General features: G+C 40.9%; 1 protein-coding gene across 1 annotated transcript in view; it reads left to right on the top strand.

Annotated features, from left to right (window-relative positions):
• The window catches only part of LOC109932125 (suppressor of tumorigenicity 14 protein homolog), a 126,252-nt gene that overhangs the window by 58,856 nt on the left and 50,451 nt on the right, over positions 1-16,945 (top strand). The window contains exons 10-12 of the mRNA XM_048602972.1: positions 719-822; positions 11,063-11,196; positions 14,028-14,132. Coding sequence (XP_048458929.1) covers positions 719-822; positions 11,063-11,196; positions 14,028-14,132 — 343 coding nt within the window. The remainder of the gene's footprint in view (positions 1-718; positions 823-11,062; positions 11,197-14,027; positions 14,133-16,945) is intronic.

Here is a 16,945-nt window from a genome sequence, read left to right as displayed (position 1 = left end):
GAAGAAAGTTAAGAAGAGATTTGATTGAAGTTTTCTGAAATCATGAGAGATATGGACAGAATAGACCATGGGAATCTGCTCCCGTGGTAAATGAAGAACAGCTGACTCAGATTTAAAGTGATTTGCAAATGGAGTAAATGTGAAATGAGAAGAAACTTTGTCACACAGCGAATGTTTCAGGTCTTTAATGTACTGCCTGGAAGTGTGGTACAGGCAGGTTCAATTTAGGCACCGAAGAGGACATTAATCAATTAAATAGAAATTAATGTGCAGGGTTGTCCAAAAAAAGCATGAGAATGGCAATAACACAATGCTCATTTGGAGAGCTGATGCAGTCATGATGGGCCAAATAGCTGCCTTCTGCACCATAGCAATTTGTGATTCTGTGCTACGTGGCACCACTACTATGTTAAAAGGGATAGATTCAGAACAGATACTGCAACTCAAAACTCAACTCCCAAGAGAAGCTACGTGCCAGCTGCAGCAGCAATGTATCCAGCCACAATCTGTAATCTCATGGCTTTGGACTTTGCAACTTGGATATTAGAAAAGAAATAATACCATCAATAATAATATCACTGACACAATGTCAGATAGTAAATATAGACCAATGGGATCTTAAGGCTTGCATCACTTGAGCACATTAACTTTAATTTAGTGTTGAAGTAGAGACTGTGCACATTATAGGTATTTACTAAGATTTTTGTTTTGTGCTTAGGTACCGAACCCAAAGCTGAGACTCCGGATCCAGTTTCCAACCCTGAGATTGGAAGGCTTACAGCCAAACTGTGAAAAAGACTGGATTTCGATTGATGGTAAACGGTATGAGAGCATAACAGTCAAAATGCATTGTTCCATGTTCAGCAATATGTTTATTAAATCATTTGCTGAATGTTCCTGTTCCAAGTGTGACTTAAGGCTGGATAATACATTCTCCTGCCAGTTGTGCTTTTGGTGTAAGAGCGTGTAAAATAGATAACATTACAAGCCTGCCACGTACCCACCCACTCTCAGTGACCATCTCTGCAACACAAGATCAGAAGTGGGGTTGTTTGCTGATGATTTATTTTTTAAGCAGGCAATGTGGTCTTCCTGGCTGGACCAGAACATATTGCCCATTTCTAATTGCCCTTGAAGAGGTGATGTGAGCTGCCCTAAAGTCATAGAGTCATACAGCAAAAAAGAGTCCCTTAAGCCCACTGAGTCTGAGCTGACTTATCTACACTAATCCCATTCTGCCCATAACCTTGATAATTATTACATTTCACACACTCATCCAAGTTTGGAAAGATTGTGAGATTTTCTGCCTCTACCACCATCCTAGGCAGTGCTTTCCAGATTCCCACCATCCCCTGGGTGAAGAAGTTTCTTTCCTGAAACCGTCTCAAAACCTCCTATCCTTCATCTTAAAATTGTGCCCTCTCATTATTGACCCTTTAACTAAGAGGAACAGCTGCTTCCTTTTCACCCTCTCCAAGCCCCTCATAATCTTGGACACCTCAATCAAGACCCCCCTTCCGTTTTCTGTGTTCTCAAAATAACATAAGAACATAAGAACTAGGAGCAGGAGTAGGCCACCTGGCCCCTTGAGCCTGCCCTGCCATTTAATAAGATCATGGCTGATCTTTTTGAGACTCAGCTCCACTTACCTCCCCGCACACCATAACCCTTAACTCCTTTACTGTTCAAAAATTTATCTAGCCTTGCCTTAAAAACATTCAGTGAGGTAGCTTCAACTGCTTCACTGGGCAGGGAATTCCACAGATTCACAACTCTTTGGGTGAAGAAGTTCCTCCTGACCTCAGTCCTACATCTGCTTCCCTTTATTTTGAGGTGATGCCCTCTAGTCCTAGTTTCACCTGCTAGTGGAAACAACCTCCCTGCCTCCACCTTATCTATTCCCTTCATAATCTTCTATGTTTCTATAAGATCTTTCCTCATTCTTCTGAATTCCATTGATTATAATCCCAGCCTAAGCAGTCTCTCCTCATAATCCATCCCTCTCAACTCTGGAATCAACCGAGTGAATCTCCTCCGCACCCCTTCCAGTGCTAGTATATCCCTTTTCAAGTAAGGAGACCAAAACTGCACACAGTACTCCAGGTGTGGCCTCACCAGGACCCTATACAGCTGCAACATAGCCTCCCTGTTTTTAAACTCCATCCCTCGAGCAATGGCAGACAAAATTCCATTTGCCTTTTTAATTACCTGCTGCACCTGCAATCCTACTTTTAGCGATTCATGCACAAGGACACCCAAGTCCCTCTGCACAGCAGTGTGCTGCAATTTTTTACCATTTAAAACATAGTCCATTTTGCTGTTATTCCTACCAAAATGGATGACCTCACACTTATCAACATTTGTACTCCATCTGCCAGACCTTTGCCCACTCTATCTATATCCCTCTGCAGACTTTCAGTGTCTTCTGCACACTTTGCTCTACCACTCATCTTAGTGTCATCTGCAAATTTTGAAACACCACACTTAGTCCCCAACTCCAAATCATCTATGTAAATTGTAAACAATTGCGGTCCCAACACTGATCCCTGAGGCACACCACTAGCCACTGACCGCCAACCAGAAAAACACCCATTTACCCCTACTCTTTGTTTTCTACTCGTCAACCAATCCTCTATCCATGCCAATACATTACCTGTAATACCGTGCAACTGTATCTTATGTAGCAGCCTCTGGTGTGGCACCTTGGCAAATGCCTTCTGGAAATCCAGATACACCACATCCACAGGTTCCCCATTGTCCACCATGCAAGTAATGACCTCAAAGAATTCCACCAAATTAGTTAAACATGACCTACCCTTCATGAACCCATGCTGGGTGTTCCCAATGGGACAATTTATATCCAGATGTCTTGCTATTTCTTCCTTAATGATAGATTCAAGCATTTTCCCCACTACCGAAGTTAAGCTAACTGGCCTAAAGTTACCTGCTTTTTGTCTACTTCCTTTTTTAAACAGTGGCATCACAGTGGCCATTTTCCAATCTGCGGGAACCACCAGTGAATTTTGGTAAATAATTGCTAGTGCATTTGCTATTTCCCCCATCACCTCTTTTAGTACCCTGGGATGCATTTCAATCAGGGCCAGGAGACTTGTCTACCTTTAGCCCCATGAGCTTGCCCAGCACTGCCTCCTTACTGATGATGATAGTTTTTAGGTCCTCACCTGCTATAACCTTCTTGCCATCAGTTTTTGGCATGTTATTTGTGTCTTCCACTGTGAAGACCGACACAAAATAACTGTTTAATGCCTTGGCTATTTCCTCATTCCCAGTTATTAAATTGGCCTTCTCATCCTCTAAAGGACCAATGTTTACCTTCGCCACTCTTTTACGATTTACATATTTATAGAAACTTTTGCTGCCTGTTTTTATATTCTGAGCTAGTTTACTCTCATAATCTATCTTACTTTTCTTTATAACTTTTATTGTGGCTTTCTGTTGGCCTTTAAAGATTTCCCAGTCGACTAGTTTCCCACTACTCTTTGCTTTCTTGTATGTGTTTTTCTTTTCAATCTGATACTTCCCTTTATTTCCTTAGACAGCCATGGCTGACTATCTATTTTCCTACAGTTCTTCCTTATCACTGGAATATACTTCTGCTGAGCACTGTGAAAAATCGTTTTGAAAGTCCTCCAATGTTCCTCAATTGATCCACCATAAAGTTTTTGCTCCCATTCTACCTTAGCTAACTCCTCCCCCATCCCTTCATAGTTTCCTTTGTTTAAGCACAGGATATTGGTACTGGATTTAACCTTTTCACGCTCCATCTGTATTTTAAATTTGACCATACTGTGATTGCTCCTTCCGAGAGGATCCCTAACTGTGAGATCATTAATTATTCCTGTCTCATTACATGGGACTAGATCTAGGATAGCTTGCTCCCTTGTAGGTTCCATTACATATTGTTCAAGGAAATTATCGCGGATGCATTCTATGAACCCCTCCTCAAGGCTGCCATGACCGACCTGGTTTGACCAATCGATATGTAGATTAAAATCCCCCATGATAATTGCTGTACCAATTTTACATGCATTAGCTATTTCTATGTTTATTGCCCACCCTACCACGATGTCATTATTTGGTGGCCTATAGACCACACCTATCAGTGACTTCTTCTCCCTGCTCTTTCTAATTTCCACCCAAATGGATTCAACCTTTTGTTCAGTAGAACCTATATCATCTCTCACTACCGCCCTGATATCATCCTTAAAAATCAGAGCGACACCACCTCCCTTACCTTCGTGTCTGTCCTTCTGAACAGTTTGATACCCCTGGATATTTAACTCCCAGTCATGACCATCCTGTAACCATGTCTCTGTAATGGCCACTAAATCATACCCATTTGTCATGATTTGCACCATCAACTCATCCACCTTGTTTCGAATGCCCTGAGCATTCAGATAAAGTGCCCTTATGCCAGTTTTTGCACCTTCTTTTTGAGTCCTATCACCTCCATTACTAACAGCTCTTGAGTTCTCCTTCCCTTTAACATTTTTCCTAATTTTCAATGGAGTTGAAGCTTCCTCGTCACCTGCTAACCTGCTGCTTTGCCTTCCATTAATTGTTATACTCCCTGTACGCTCACGCCTCCCTTCCCCCCTACTTACTAGTTTAAAGCCCTATTGACCACCCTATTTACCCTTTTCGCCAGAACACTGGTCCTGGCCCTGTTCAGGTGGAGTCCATCCCAGAGGTATAGGTCCCTCCTGTCCCAGAACTGATGCCAGTGCACCATGAAAAGGAAACCCTCTTTCCCACACCACTCTTTTAGCCACGTGTTTACTTCCCTGATCCTCGCCTCCCTATGCCAATTTGCATGTGGCTCGGGCAGCAATCCAGAGATTATGACCCTTGAAGACCTGTTTTTTAATTTTGTTCCTAGCTTTTCATAATCCCGAAACAGGTCTTTTTTTCTAGTCCTGCCTATGTTGTTGGTACCTACGTGGACCACAACAACTGGATCCTCCTCCTCCCTCTCTGATATCCTCTCAAGCTGGTCAGAGATATCTCGCACCCTGGCACCAGGCAGGCAACACACCATGCGGGACACTCTATCCTGCTTGCAAGGGATACTGTCTATCCCCCTGATGATAGAATCCCCTACAACTACAATTTGTCTTTTTGCTCCCCCCTCTTGAATGGCTTCCTGAACCATGGTGCCATGGTCAGTTGACTCATCCTTTCTGCAGCCCTTTTCCTCATCCACGCAGGGAGCAAGTGCCTCATACCTGTGGGACAATGTCAAGGGCTGCGGCTCCTGTGTTCCTGTCTGCAGGGTCCCTCTACCTGCCTCACTCGCAGTCACACAGTGCTTTCCCTGGCCGCTGATCGAATTAACATTAGTTAATCTACCAGGTGTGACTGCCTCCTGGAACACAGCATCCAGGTATCTCTCCCCCTCCCGGATGTGCTGCAGTGTTTGGATTCCAGCTCATCAATTTTGAGCTGGAGCTCCTCAAGCAGCCAACACTTGCTGCCGATGTGGTCACTGCCATTCTCAATGGGATCAGCTAGTTCCCACATCGTACAGCTACAACACATCACCTGACCTGCCATCTCTACTTAGTTAATTATTTAAAATTAATTAGTTTTTTTTTAGTTTCGCAGTATTCTCTCTTTAAGTGTTCTCTGCACCAGTAAGTTTACTCTGTTATATACTCAAACAGACTCCGGTTTTGCCTTCTGAACCGCTCCCAGACGATTTGGCATCTAGGTGACCTCCCCAAAAGATAACAAAGAGATGAGAAAAAAATCGCAAATAGCTTACCTGCTTACCACACTTAGCCTTTATTATAGGTTAGAGGAGGTGGAAGGGTGGGAGACACTACATGTGTAGTGTCTCGGGTATTAGTTACTTCCCAAATTCATTGGATGAAAGATAACCGTTATCCAGCCGACCACTCGTGCCCGCTCTGGGACTCCTCCTGTGCTGAACAACTGAAGGCCGCAGTCACGCGAGATAAGACTTCTATAACGAAAGCTTACCTTCCCAGCTGCCCTCACGCTGTCTCCCAGACTCCCGCCGCTGAACAACTGAAAACCTTATCATCTTGTCGGCACCCTGGCTCGCGCTGCTGCACGAGGTAAGTTTTTATACAGGAAAAAAAAACAACCTTACCGTCCCATCGACACCCTGGCTCACGCTGCTGCCGCTGAAAACAAGAAAACAAGAAACAACCTGAGTTTATCCAGCTTCTATTCATAGCTAAACTGCTCCAATGCAGGCAACGTCCTGGTGAGACCTAATGAAGGGTGTAAACCCGAAACATCAGCTTTCCTATTCCTCTGATACTACCTGACCTGTGTTCCTCCAGCTCCACACTGTATTGACGCTGACTCCAGCATCTGCAGTTCTTGCTATCTCATCCTGATGAATTACCTTCGCACCCCATCCAGTGCAATTACATCCTTCCTACAGAACCAGAACTGCATATAGTAATCCAGCTGTGGTCATACCGAAGTTTGTACAGCTCCGACAAAACTTCCCTGCTTTTATAATCTGGGCTGCAACTGATAAAGGGAAGTGTCTTATATTCCTTCTTAATCATCCCGTCAACCTGTTTCTGCCACATTCTGTGGACACGCACTCTAAAATCCCTCTGTTCCTCTGCGCTTCCTAAAGTGTCCTGGCATTCATTGAACTGCTGTAGTCCATTTCATGTAGGGACACACACAGTGCTGTTTGGAAGAGAGTTCCAGGATTTGATGCAGTGACACTGAAAAAACAGCAATATATTTCCAAGTCAGGATGGTGAGTGGCTTGGAGAGAAACGTGCAGGTGGTGGTGTTCTCATGTTTTGCTATCCTCGACCATCTAGATTCCAGAGGTACTGAATTTAGAAGGTCTAAGGAACCTTCAGAGTTCTGTTTTGTTTAAAACTCCTGAAATGAGAAGCAATTGGTGCCTGTAAGACTTAGACGGCACTAGGAATCTTGGCATGGCCTGTTTATCCTTGTCTGGCACATTCTGCATCCTACGCCTGTGGACTTTAAAGGAAGCGTTGATCATGAGTCAAAACTAAATTCCCTGGTTTCTCGTTTTGGCCAAAATTTCAATGTGATGATGATCAAATTCTTCTTATATTCTGTGCAGCTGCTGCAACCGTCACAAAATACACCAGGAAATCTGCTCATTTTTTGTACACAATACCGAATTAAGGACAACCTTTCGTTCATTCTTTGAAGTACTTTCTTGCATATTGAAGTGACCCTTCCATGTGGCAGCCACTATACAATGTTAGTTACCAGCTTATTGAGCCTTCCATACAAGCTCAGCTTCCATTCTGCATTTATGGGCATTCAACACTCTTCTGTCTGCTGACAATCTGAAGTACCCAGTTATATCTCAACCCCAGCGTGGCCTGTGACCCTTGCTATCACCTTTGCATGTCCCATATGGTCTAGCAATTTCAGATTCTGGTCTCCCTGCTATAGGAAAGATGTTGTCAAATGTGAAAGGGTTCAGAAAAGATTTACAAGGATGTTTTCACAGTTGGAGGTGGTGGAGGCTGGTATAATTGCAACATTTAAAAGGCATCTGGATGGTATATGAATAGGAAACATTTAGAGGGATATGGGTCAAATGTTGGCAAATAGGACTAGATTAATTTAAAATATCTGGTCGGACTGGATGAGTTGGACCAAAGGGTTGTTTTGTGCTGCACATCTCTATGACTATGACCCTAAAAGCTCAGTGGAAAGCTGTGGTGTCTGGGAAAGTATCAGCTGCTTTACTACACACCACTGCCTTTTCTAGGACCCAAGAAAAGAAGGAAGGAATATTTGTTAGCACAGAGGGATTTGTATTTGTTTAATATAATGACTGATGTTCTGTGCTGTGTTTATACAGACATGTTTTTAAGCTTACTAATTCAGGACATAGCCTGGGTTCTGTAGAAACCAACCAGAAGCAAGTTAGAAATTATTGGAACCCTATGCACAAATACATTCAAGATTTCTTCATGAGAACCTGGTGTATGCCCCTCTACATAAAAGCACAAAACAGCTATTGAAATGCAGGGAAAAATAAACCCATAGAATGTTTACATCCAGCATCAATACTAATTCATATTACAACATTGAAATAAAAATAATCCAGTGGCTGTATTTAACCTTTCTGCATTGTGATGAGTTTTATTGGTTGTTTCATTTTGGCTTGAGCCCTTGGCATGAATTCCATTGACTTGTACATTGCCATTGTTCATCCACTTTAGTTACTAACTATTAGATGCATTACTCCGTATTTATAAAGGCATGTGCCAGTGATAGACTCTCCATGTAGTAAATATCATCCTTGCCTGCTTAATCCCATACCACCATGCACTCCTTGGACAGATTTGATACCACACAACAGTCACAATGTGTACTGAGACACAGTCATTTCAACCAGTTAACATCATTTGGCATTGGCTACCTTGTAATTTCATGTCAACTTTGATGCCATCAGCACAAGTGGACCAGTATTTTTTTGTTTGCAGTACCTCTAGAACCAGGCAGTTGATTCAAACATAGAAGATAAAAGATGCACATGCAATTCAAATTTGACTATTTTGTAATAGTGACACAGACTGCCCATGAAATTATGTAACATGAAAAAAAAGGGAGATTGAGATAGACATTAATGGAATGTGTTACTTGGATGTTTTTGTTTTTGATATTGGCCATCTGAACCATAAAATCTGATTCAATATTCTACTGTCTTATGGTCCAACCTACAACTTATACATACGTTTATGCACATATGTAGATGTCCGCTTCTACTGAATTAATGAAAGCAATGTTCCCTTTTTCCAGTGAATTCATTTATGGAATTGGATTTTTTGCAGTCTTCCACAGTGGGAAGCATGGTGGCCAGTCCCACTTAATCATGGGTGACACCTTGCTTCTGCCCCCACTTAAGACAAGAAAATCTTCTCCAGTTAACTCAGGGGACAGAAGGGACTGACATGAGATTCTGCAATTTAATGCTGGGCCAAATGGTTCACAGAATTGGACGTTTTAGAGAAAGCAATTCTTAAGATACAAACTTACTTCCAAACTAGCTAATAAGTGAGAAACTGAACAAGTTAATACACCGTTGTATTTGAGTGGAACTACAGCTGATGAAGTTATCCATTGCCAGGGCATAAAAGGAGCATCAGAGCTTTTCATAGAATAATACAGGACAGAAGAAGCTCTTTGGCCCATTGAGTCTGCACTGACAAAAACTGTGCTAAATCTACACTTGTCCCACTTTCCAGCATTTGGCCAGTAGCGATGAATGTTAAGACATTTCAAGTGCTCATCCAAGTACTTTTTAATGGTTGTGAGGTTTCTTGTCTCAACTACCCTTCCAGGATAGACATTCGGATTTCCACCATTGTCTGGGTGAAAATCTTTCTTCAAATCCCCTCTAAACCTCCTGTCTTACACCTTACAAATATGCTGCCTTGTTACTGATTCTTCCTGACGCTTTAACTTCAGGAAACAGTTACTTTCTATCCACCCTGTCCATGCCCCTCATAATCTATATACGTCAGTTGGGTCTGTTCTTTGCCTTCTCTAAAAGTAAAGAACCTGAGCTTATTCCCTAGGGTCTCTTCACAACTAAACTGTTCCATCCCAGGCAACATCCTGGTGAATCTCCTCTGCACCCCTCCAGTTCAGTCACATCCTTCTGGTGTTCAAAACTGCATGCGGTACTCTGCTATGGCCTAACTAAAGTTTGGTACAGCTCCAACATGGCTTCCCTGCTCTTAAATCTATTCCGCGACTGATAAAGGCATGTGTCCCGTATATCTTCTTAACTAACCTATTAACCTGTCTTGCGCCTTCAGGGATCTGTTGACAAGCATCCCAAGATCCCTCTGAGTTTCGTAGTGTCCTATGAATCATTAAGTACTCCCCTGTCTTGTTATGTGCTGTCATGTTATGTACTGAACAGCACACACTTATCAGAATTAAATTCCATCTGCCACTGATCTGTCCATCTAACCAATCCATCTATCTACTCTTGTAATCTAAGGCTTTCTCCCTCACCACTGGCCATCTGGCCAATCTTTGTGTCATTTGTGGACTTACTTGGATCACCTGTACTTTTACCCTTTTACTCTTATGTGGGACCTTGTCAAAAGTTTTGCTGAAATAAATGTAAAAGCTACATCAACTGCACTACCCTCATCTACACATCTGGTCACCTCCTCAAGAATTCAGTGAAATTTGTTTGGCAAAACCATACTGATTATTCCTGATCAAACCTTGCCTTCCCAAGTGGAGATTAATTTTCTCCTTCAGAATTTTCTCTGGTAGTTTTTGATGAAGTTGTGAAAGCTTTTGATAATTACTTTAACCTGAGGGTCAACAAAATACTAGCAAGAGCAAGATTTAATATCTGTATTTAATATCCTTAACCAGGGTTGGGTCATGCTTTTTGTTGCATTTTTTTACCTGAAAGAAATGTACAACTATTGTAATGCGTACATTCATTCCTTCAGTATCAACCACTGTCCATCCACTAGCCATGCCTTTTTAGGGAAGTTACCCATTCTAATGGAACCAACCTACCCTCTTCCCTTCATTGTTTCCTTTGTTTAAATTTAGGACCATAGTTTCAGAATGTACTATTTCGCTTTCCATCATATTATGTTCACTTTTTCTAAAAGTGCTCTCACAACAACGCTATTGATTAACCCTTTCTCATTGCACAAAACCAAATGTAGGATAGCCTGTTCCCTAACAGGAACTCAATCCCACAGTATTATTGCTAATGTGGTTCATATAGCCTACATGAGATGTAAGTCACCCATAATTACTAAAGCATTCTTGCTACATGCATCTTTGATTTTCTGTGCAATCACCTTCATTACCACTGCATCAGTTGATCATGTAATCAGAGCAGAATGCACTTTAGTGAGCCATCGCCAATATTTTTTGTATTTATGTATCATATGGGATCACCCCTATTATTCATATGTGTAATTATATGGATTTATGATTATTATTGATATGGATTTATGGTACATAATTTCACAGTTTATGGTTACAGTGACTGCTTCTCTTTATTTAGATACTGCGGTGAACACTCCAGGTCTTTGGTGGTGCCTAGTGTCTCTAATGTTCTAAAAGTACAGTTTCACTCAGACTTTTACACCAGTAATCTTGGTTTTCGTGCTGAATACAGCAGCTTTGATCCTGAAGAAGGTGAGCACTTGTAGCGAACTCAGTAAGTCATGTAATATGGTGTTAAAACCTTGTGTTTCAAGTTTGATATGGGTGAGGCTTTCTTAGCCACTTTTGCTAGGTACAGCATGTTATGAAAATGGATCAAATTCAAACCAGTCGACAAAATGGCATCACCATGATGGGTTGTCAGCTGAACCAGGTGTTGGCCAAAGGAATACAGAGGCTCTAATCATCTCGAATCATCAAACTACTCTCTTTTGGAGTAAACTGTACTTACTTTTGTATCAAACCGAAGTTTGTTTTAATATATCCAATGTCATAGACGCAAGAAGATGCAGTTATTTTCCAGTACGTAAGTCCAATATTTCTACATCTCGGATTGTCATGTGACTTTCGCTTACACATTTACACATTCTGAATTAGTTCCTGGAATTAGCTATTATTAAATAGTTTTATTCCATTTTTCATAGGCAAGTTGATACTACCAGCTACCATGTCAAAAAAGCAATCTGCTCAACATAATCAGTATTTTCTCACCAAAAGATGTAGATATGTGTAACTTATAAAAAAAAAGTCTACACTTACCTGACTTGTTTGCCTTAGTAAAACTAAAGAGTGTGAACCAGTTTTATTCTATTTTACCGTACCTTATTCAATGTTGAGCTCATCATTAAATAATAAGACTCCAGATATCCCCCGTGGTGAGAGGTACAAGATAAAGTAATCCTGTTTGCCCAACAAAAAAGGTGCAGGCAGGAGGGATATTATAGGTAGTCAGTCATAAAGTGCTGAATTCTCACTGTATCACTGAATCAAACTGTCAACAATTAATGACTTAATTTGGAACTCACTGCCAATTTAATATTGTTTCCAAAGCATCAGTGAAAGCTGGCAGCAAGCAACATTGAGCCATAAGACTGCGGGTAAATAGTTTGTTAAATTTTTGAAAAGTTTCTTGTGGTCCAGGAGTAAATCTGCTTCTCCTGACCAAACAAAGAAATCTTGGGCTTCTTTTGCCCTGATCTAGCCTGCTTCTGCCACCTGTTAGCCTGATCTAGACTCCCAGTAAGCTTCAGGTATCTCCCACTGGTTTTAGACAAGAGACAGATTCGAACTAAATGCAGCTCGGAAAAAGCCAAGCTTCAGAACAAGAAATTTGTTCAGGATTCCATTCAAAACTCCACCCACCCTTATATGCCCCATCTTAAAGTCAAACATTGAGCAAAAATGGTATATTTTATAATTTTTTTTCATGGCTTAAACAGGGATAGGCCCTATCTACAAAATGGAACTAGAACACTGGGGATTCTCCTACTAATCTGTCACAATTTCACCGATGCATCACGAAATACCTCAGGGGATGGTGTAAATTGGGTTCATAGCATTTCCACGATGTTTTCATGGCATTTCTGCCAAAGTCCCCTTTAATTATTCAGCTTGTTATGGTAGGGGTTTTATAATCAGAACCAAAAGTGATTTTTAAAAAAAAGTTAAGGATTTAATTAATTTGCATATTCCTTTATTTGCCAAAACTTTAAAATCTTATTTAAGGTTACCAAATAAAGTCCTGCTGTTTGATCATATTTACATTTAGTGTTAGGCTTGTGTAACTCTGTAATTCTTGCAGGATTCCTTTCCATAAATTAACCTGTCACGTACATATGAAATAAATTGAAAACAAATGCTGGAGTAACTGAAGTACTCTGCCAACATGTGCAGAGAAAATTAAAGGTTTGCACCCAATTTGACTCTTATTTGGAATATTCTCTTTCCACAGATGCTGTCAGACATGCTCAGTTTCTGCAGCACTTTGTTTCTATTTCAAATCTGCAGTATTTCACTCTAATTAGAAATAAATTTTTACTCATGTTTAAATACAAATATGCTATGCTTGGCTTACATACTTAAGATGTAACATATTCTGTTCCATAAATGGATTTGCAAAATAATAAACCGGTATTCAAGGATATCGTTACAAAAGATTATAGGAAATAAATAAGTAATTTTTTTCGTAGCAATTTAGCATAACGTTTTTAAATGGTCAAAACTAATTGCTAAAATATTTAGGGTCAAGGCAATAGACCTATCAAAGTAAAGGATAAACTCCTGTGGGTGGGTTGATGGAGACAATAGCTGCAGTGCACTGTTTGATACATGGAGCCTGTGGTCCTGATGACCTCAGTGGCACCATTCTGATGGCGGTTTCTGCAGAATGCGAGGCATCATTCTGTTTGCAAAAAAGAGCAAGATTGGACCTTGTTACGGCTTTCTCCATCTCCAAACCCGTCACCATAGGGATGGAAAAATTCAATCCTATTTATCCTCATTCAGGTTATCTCCATCGTTAGTTCATACCGTCATTCTCCTTCTGCTCCCCACCCCACTTCCATTCTCAGTTTTCATTCTGTCCTATCGCTGTCCATTCTTTCTCCTTCATTTCCAACCTTGCGATTTTTAAAATTTTAATAGTTATTTTAATCATCCTGTTTGAACATGTTATAACACACCTCTGGAGCAGATGGGACTTGAATTTTGGCCCAGAGGATGGGACCTTACCACTGTGCGACAAGAGCCTCCACGTGGTTGAAGTGATGGCTGTGATTAACGTATCTGTAATCTCAACCAGCCTACTGTTTGCTCAGGATGGAAACCACTTGACCTAGTGTGCACTCAGATACCTCGTAGTGGCTGTTCTTAATAGTGGCACAGTCAAAGTTCTTGACAAAGTTGTATACCTGTCTTTGGCTGGGACCTAGGCAGTAATTTAGGCGCAGTAAGGACAGAAAAATGTGAACAAAAGCCTTCATCTTATTTCATGCAATATACTACCCACTTGCATTGTGTTACAGAATGCAAAGGAATGCACATATGTGGAGATGGAAAATGTGAGCTCATGAGCAACAAGTGTGATGGTTGGTTTCACTGCAAAGATAAAAGTGATGAGATGAATTGTGGTAAGTGAAAATGATAATACTGGAAAATTATTTTGTTTATTTTAGATGGAATTTCTGTTTAAATTGTGTAAATAAGTAATTACAGCTACAGTTGAAACCTGTGTTCAGTTTAAAAATGTGGATTTTTGATAAATCTGAACTAAATCAACTGATAGTTTCTTATTTTTCCAAATTAGTTAATTTGGAGCACCATAATAAGTGATGGAACAAAAATAGAAGTTGCTGGAAAAGCTCAGCAGGTCTGGCAGCATCTGTGGAAAAAAGCCAGAGTTAACGTTTCAGGTCTGGTCATCCTTCCTCAGAATTGGTGGTAGCTGGGAAAATGTTGGTTTATATGCGGAAAATAGGGAGGGGGATAGGGTAGGGAGTAAACGATAAGATAAAGGATAGAGCCCGAAGAGAGAGAGAGTATAGATAAAGGAGTTGATAATGATCTGGCTGGGAGGGTGAATAGCTGTTAATGGGGACTGTTAGTGACTGACAACAGGGGTGTGTAATGGCAGGCTATGTGGTAACAAGGCCTGGTGTGTGGGGTAGGGGGCTAGGACATGGGAAAGTTTAGCCCCTAAGATTATTGAACTCGATATTGAGTCCGGAGGGCTGCAGGGTCCCAAAGCGGAAAATGAGGTGATGTTCTTTCAGCTTGCGTTGAGCTTCGTTGGAACACTGCAGCAAGCCAGAGACAGAGATGTTGGCCAGAGAACAGGGTGATATGTTAAAGTGGCAGGTAACTGGAAGATCAGGGTCTTTTTTTGCAAGCAGAACGTAGATGTTCTGCGTAGCAGGCACCCAGTCTACGCTTTGTTTCCCCAACGTAGAGGAGACCACATTGTGAGCAGTGGATACAGTAGACTAGATTCTGGGAAGTGCAGGTGAAGTGTTGCTTCACCTGGAAGGTATGATTGGGCCCTTAGATAGTGGGGAGGGAGGAGGTAAATGGGCAGGTGTTGTCACATAATAAGTGAAGTGTAGTCACTTTGATTTGTAAGATTCGCTTGCATAATTATTTATTAAATGAATGTACCAATTGACCAAGACAAGTCATTTGCTCCTTTGTGGGCAGCTCTGCTTTAGGGGTGCAGCGACATTGTTGATTATTCAAAATTTTGTTTATAATTTTGCTGAAAAGTGAAACAGAGAAAACAATTCTCCATACATTTAGAGGTCGTTAGAAAATGTACTGGTGCCAACATGCATAAATGTTATCAAAAATTAGTTTCAACCCGTGGCTGTAATTACTTATATTTACAACATGAGGATCAAGCTGTAATTTAGTCATTATAAGTGTATGTGTGAGATTGTGTTAATGTATAAAGGTCATATATCACGAAATTTGAAATTTAATTGTAACCTTTGATTGCTATATGTGCCAACCAATCATGTTTTGCACCAATTAACAGCTGTTCTAAGATGCACCTCCATGGGGCATTATTTGTTGATGAACCAAACATAGAAAGAATTTCCTTAAGTTGTGCTTCAGGCTGATTTGTTTCAGAAATCCCCAGGTAGTAACTGGGCAAAACAGCAGGAAACTGGTGGGTAGCAGCTTACATCAGGGAGAGAACAATTACACTTATTCATAGTTTTAAAACTTTTTTTAGCTGTTGACCCTGGTCAGCTTTAGCTGATAAACATTAGTGTGAGATTTAAATTTTCCACATTGTGCTTGGATGACCTAATAGTCTACAGCCACCATCTCTTCTGACCACTTGTCACCATGTTGAGAGTGAATTATCTTTACTTCTCCTCAGTAATTGCGTCAGGCTGGAGTGGCAAAAAATCATTTCTTGGGTAACAACATAAATCATTGTAGGAGATAGTAAGAACTGCCGATGCTGGAGTCAGAGATAACGCAGTGTGGAGCCGGAGGAACACAGCAGCCCAGTCAGTATCAAAGGAGAAGGAAAGTTGACGTTTCGGGTCGGGACCCTTCTTCAGAAATGTTGACGTCCCGACCCGAAACATCAGCTTTCCTGCTCCTCTGATGCTGACTGGCCTGCTGTGTTCCTCCAGCTCCATACTGTGTTATCTAAATCATTGTCGGACCCTGCTTTAATAACTTTAATGTACTTGGCAATGGACATTTTTTTTAAACAATAAAAGATAAATGACCTAAGCATTCCACAATAGCTGAAAGCTGAATGTTACAGAATGAAAAGCCACTAACAGAATGAAAAAGAGCTTATGATAGAAAGAGAAAGATTCAGGATTTCTGGTTGCACTCAGTATGTGGGTTTGGGGATCATCCAGGTACAGCATCGACAGCAGTAAGATGGGAATGTTTTGAATGTATCTTTACAATAGAGAGATAGGATTGTGCCTTTAGAGAGTTGAGAGTGCCTGGCGAACTGTGAGGAAGGAACTTGTGACTTTAGTCCATGTGCACTGAGATTGCAGTGTGTGAACACACTCTATTATGCACAGCACTGACTTCATCAGCTTCTATCATTGAGTGATCAGGAGGTAGGCTTCATGGTAGAGAAAGTTTGAATGAGTTTGTGAAAATGGTAAAGGAAACTGCAAAAGTTTCAGGGCTGGTGTAATTAAAAGACTTGGATAAGTTAGCAGCGAGGGACAAGGAGAAATTCAACATTTTGTAAGTGATTGTCAGTTTTTCCAAATTTTGTAGGTTGTAACTTGGGTGTTATCTTAAATATCAAATCTGACAAAAAAAGGAATGGGAAAAAAGGATAATGGAAGCATAAGAGTGAATTTTAACCTAAAAATGAGTGGAACAAAAACAAAGTTGCTGGAAAAGCTCAGCAGGTCTGGCAGCATCTGTGGAGGAGAAAACAGAATTAACGTTTCGGGTC

The sequence above is a fragment of the Rhincodon typus genome, chromosome 11 (genome assembly GCF_021869965.1).
Source record: "Rhincodon typus isolate 14 chromosome 11, sRhiTyp1.1, whole genome shotgun sequence".
Classification (NCBI taxonomy): Eukaryota; Metazoa; Chordata; class Chondrichthyes; order Orectolobiformes; family Rhincodontidae; genus Rhincodon; species Rhincodon typus.
Note: the sequence above shows the minus strand (reverse complement) of the source record. Positions and strands in the feature narration are given on the sequence as shown.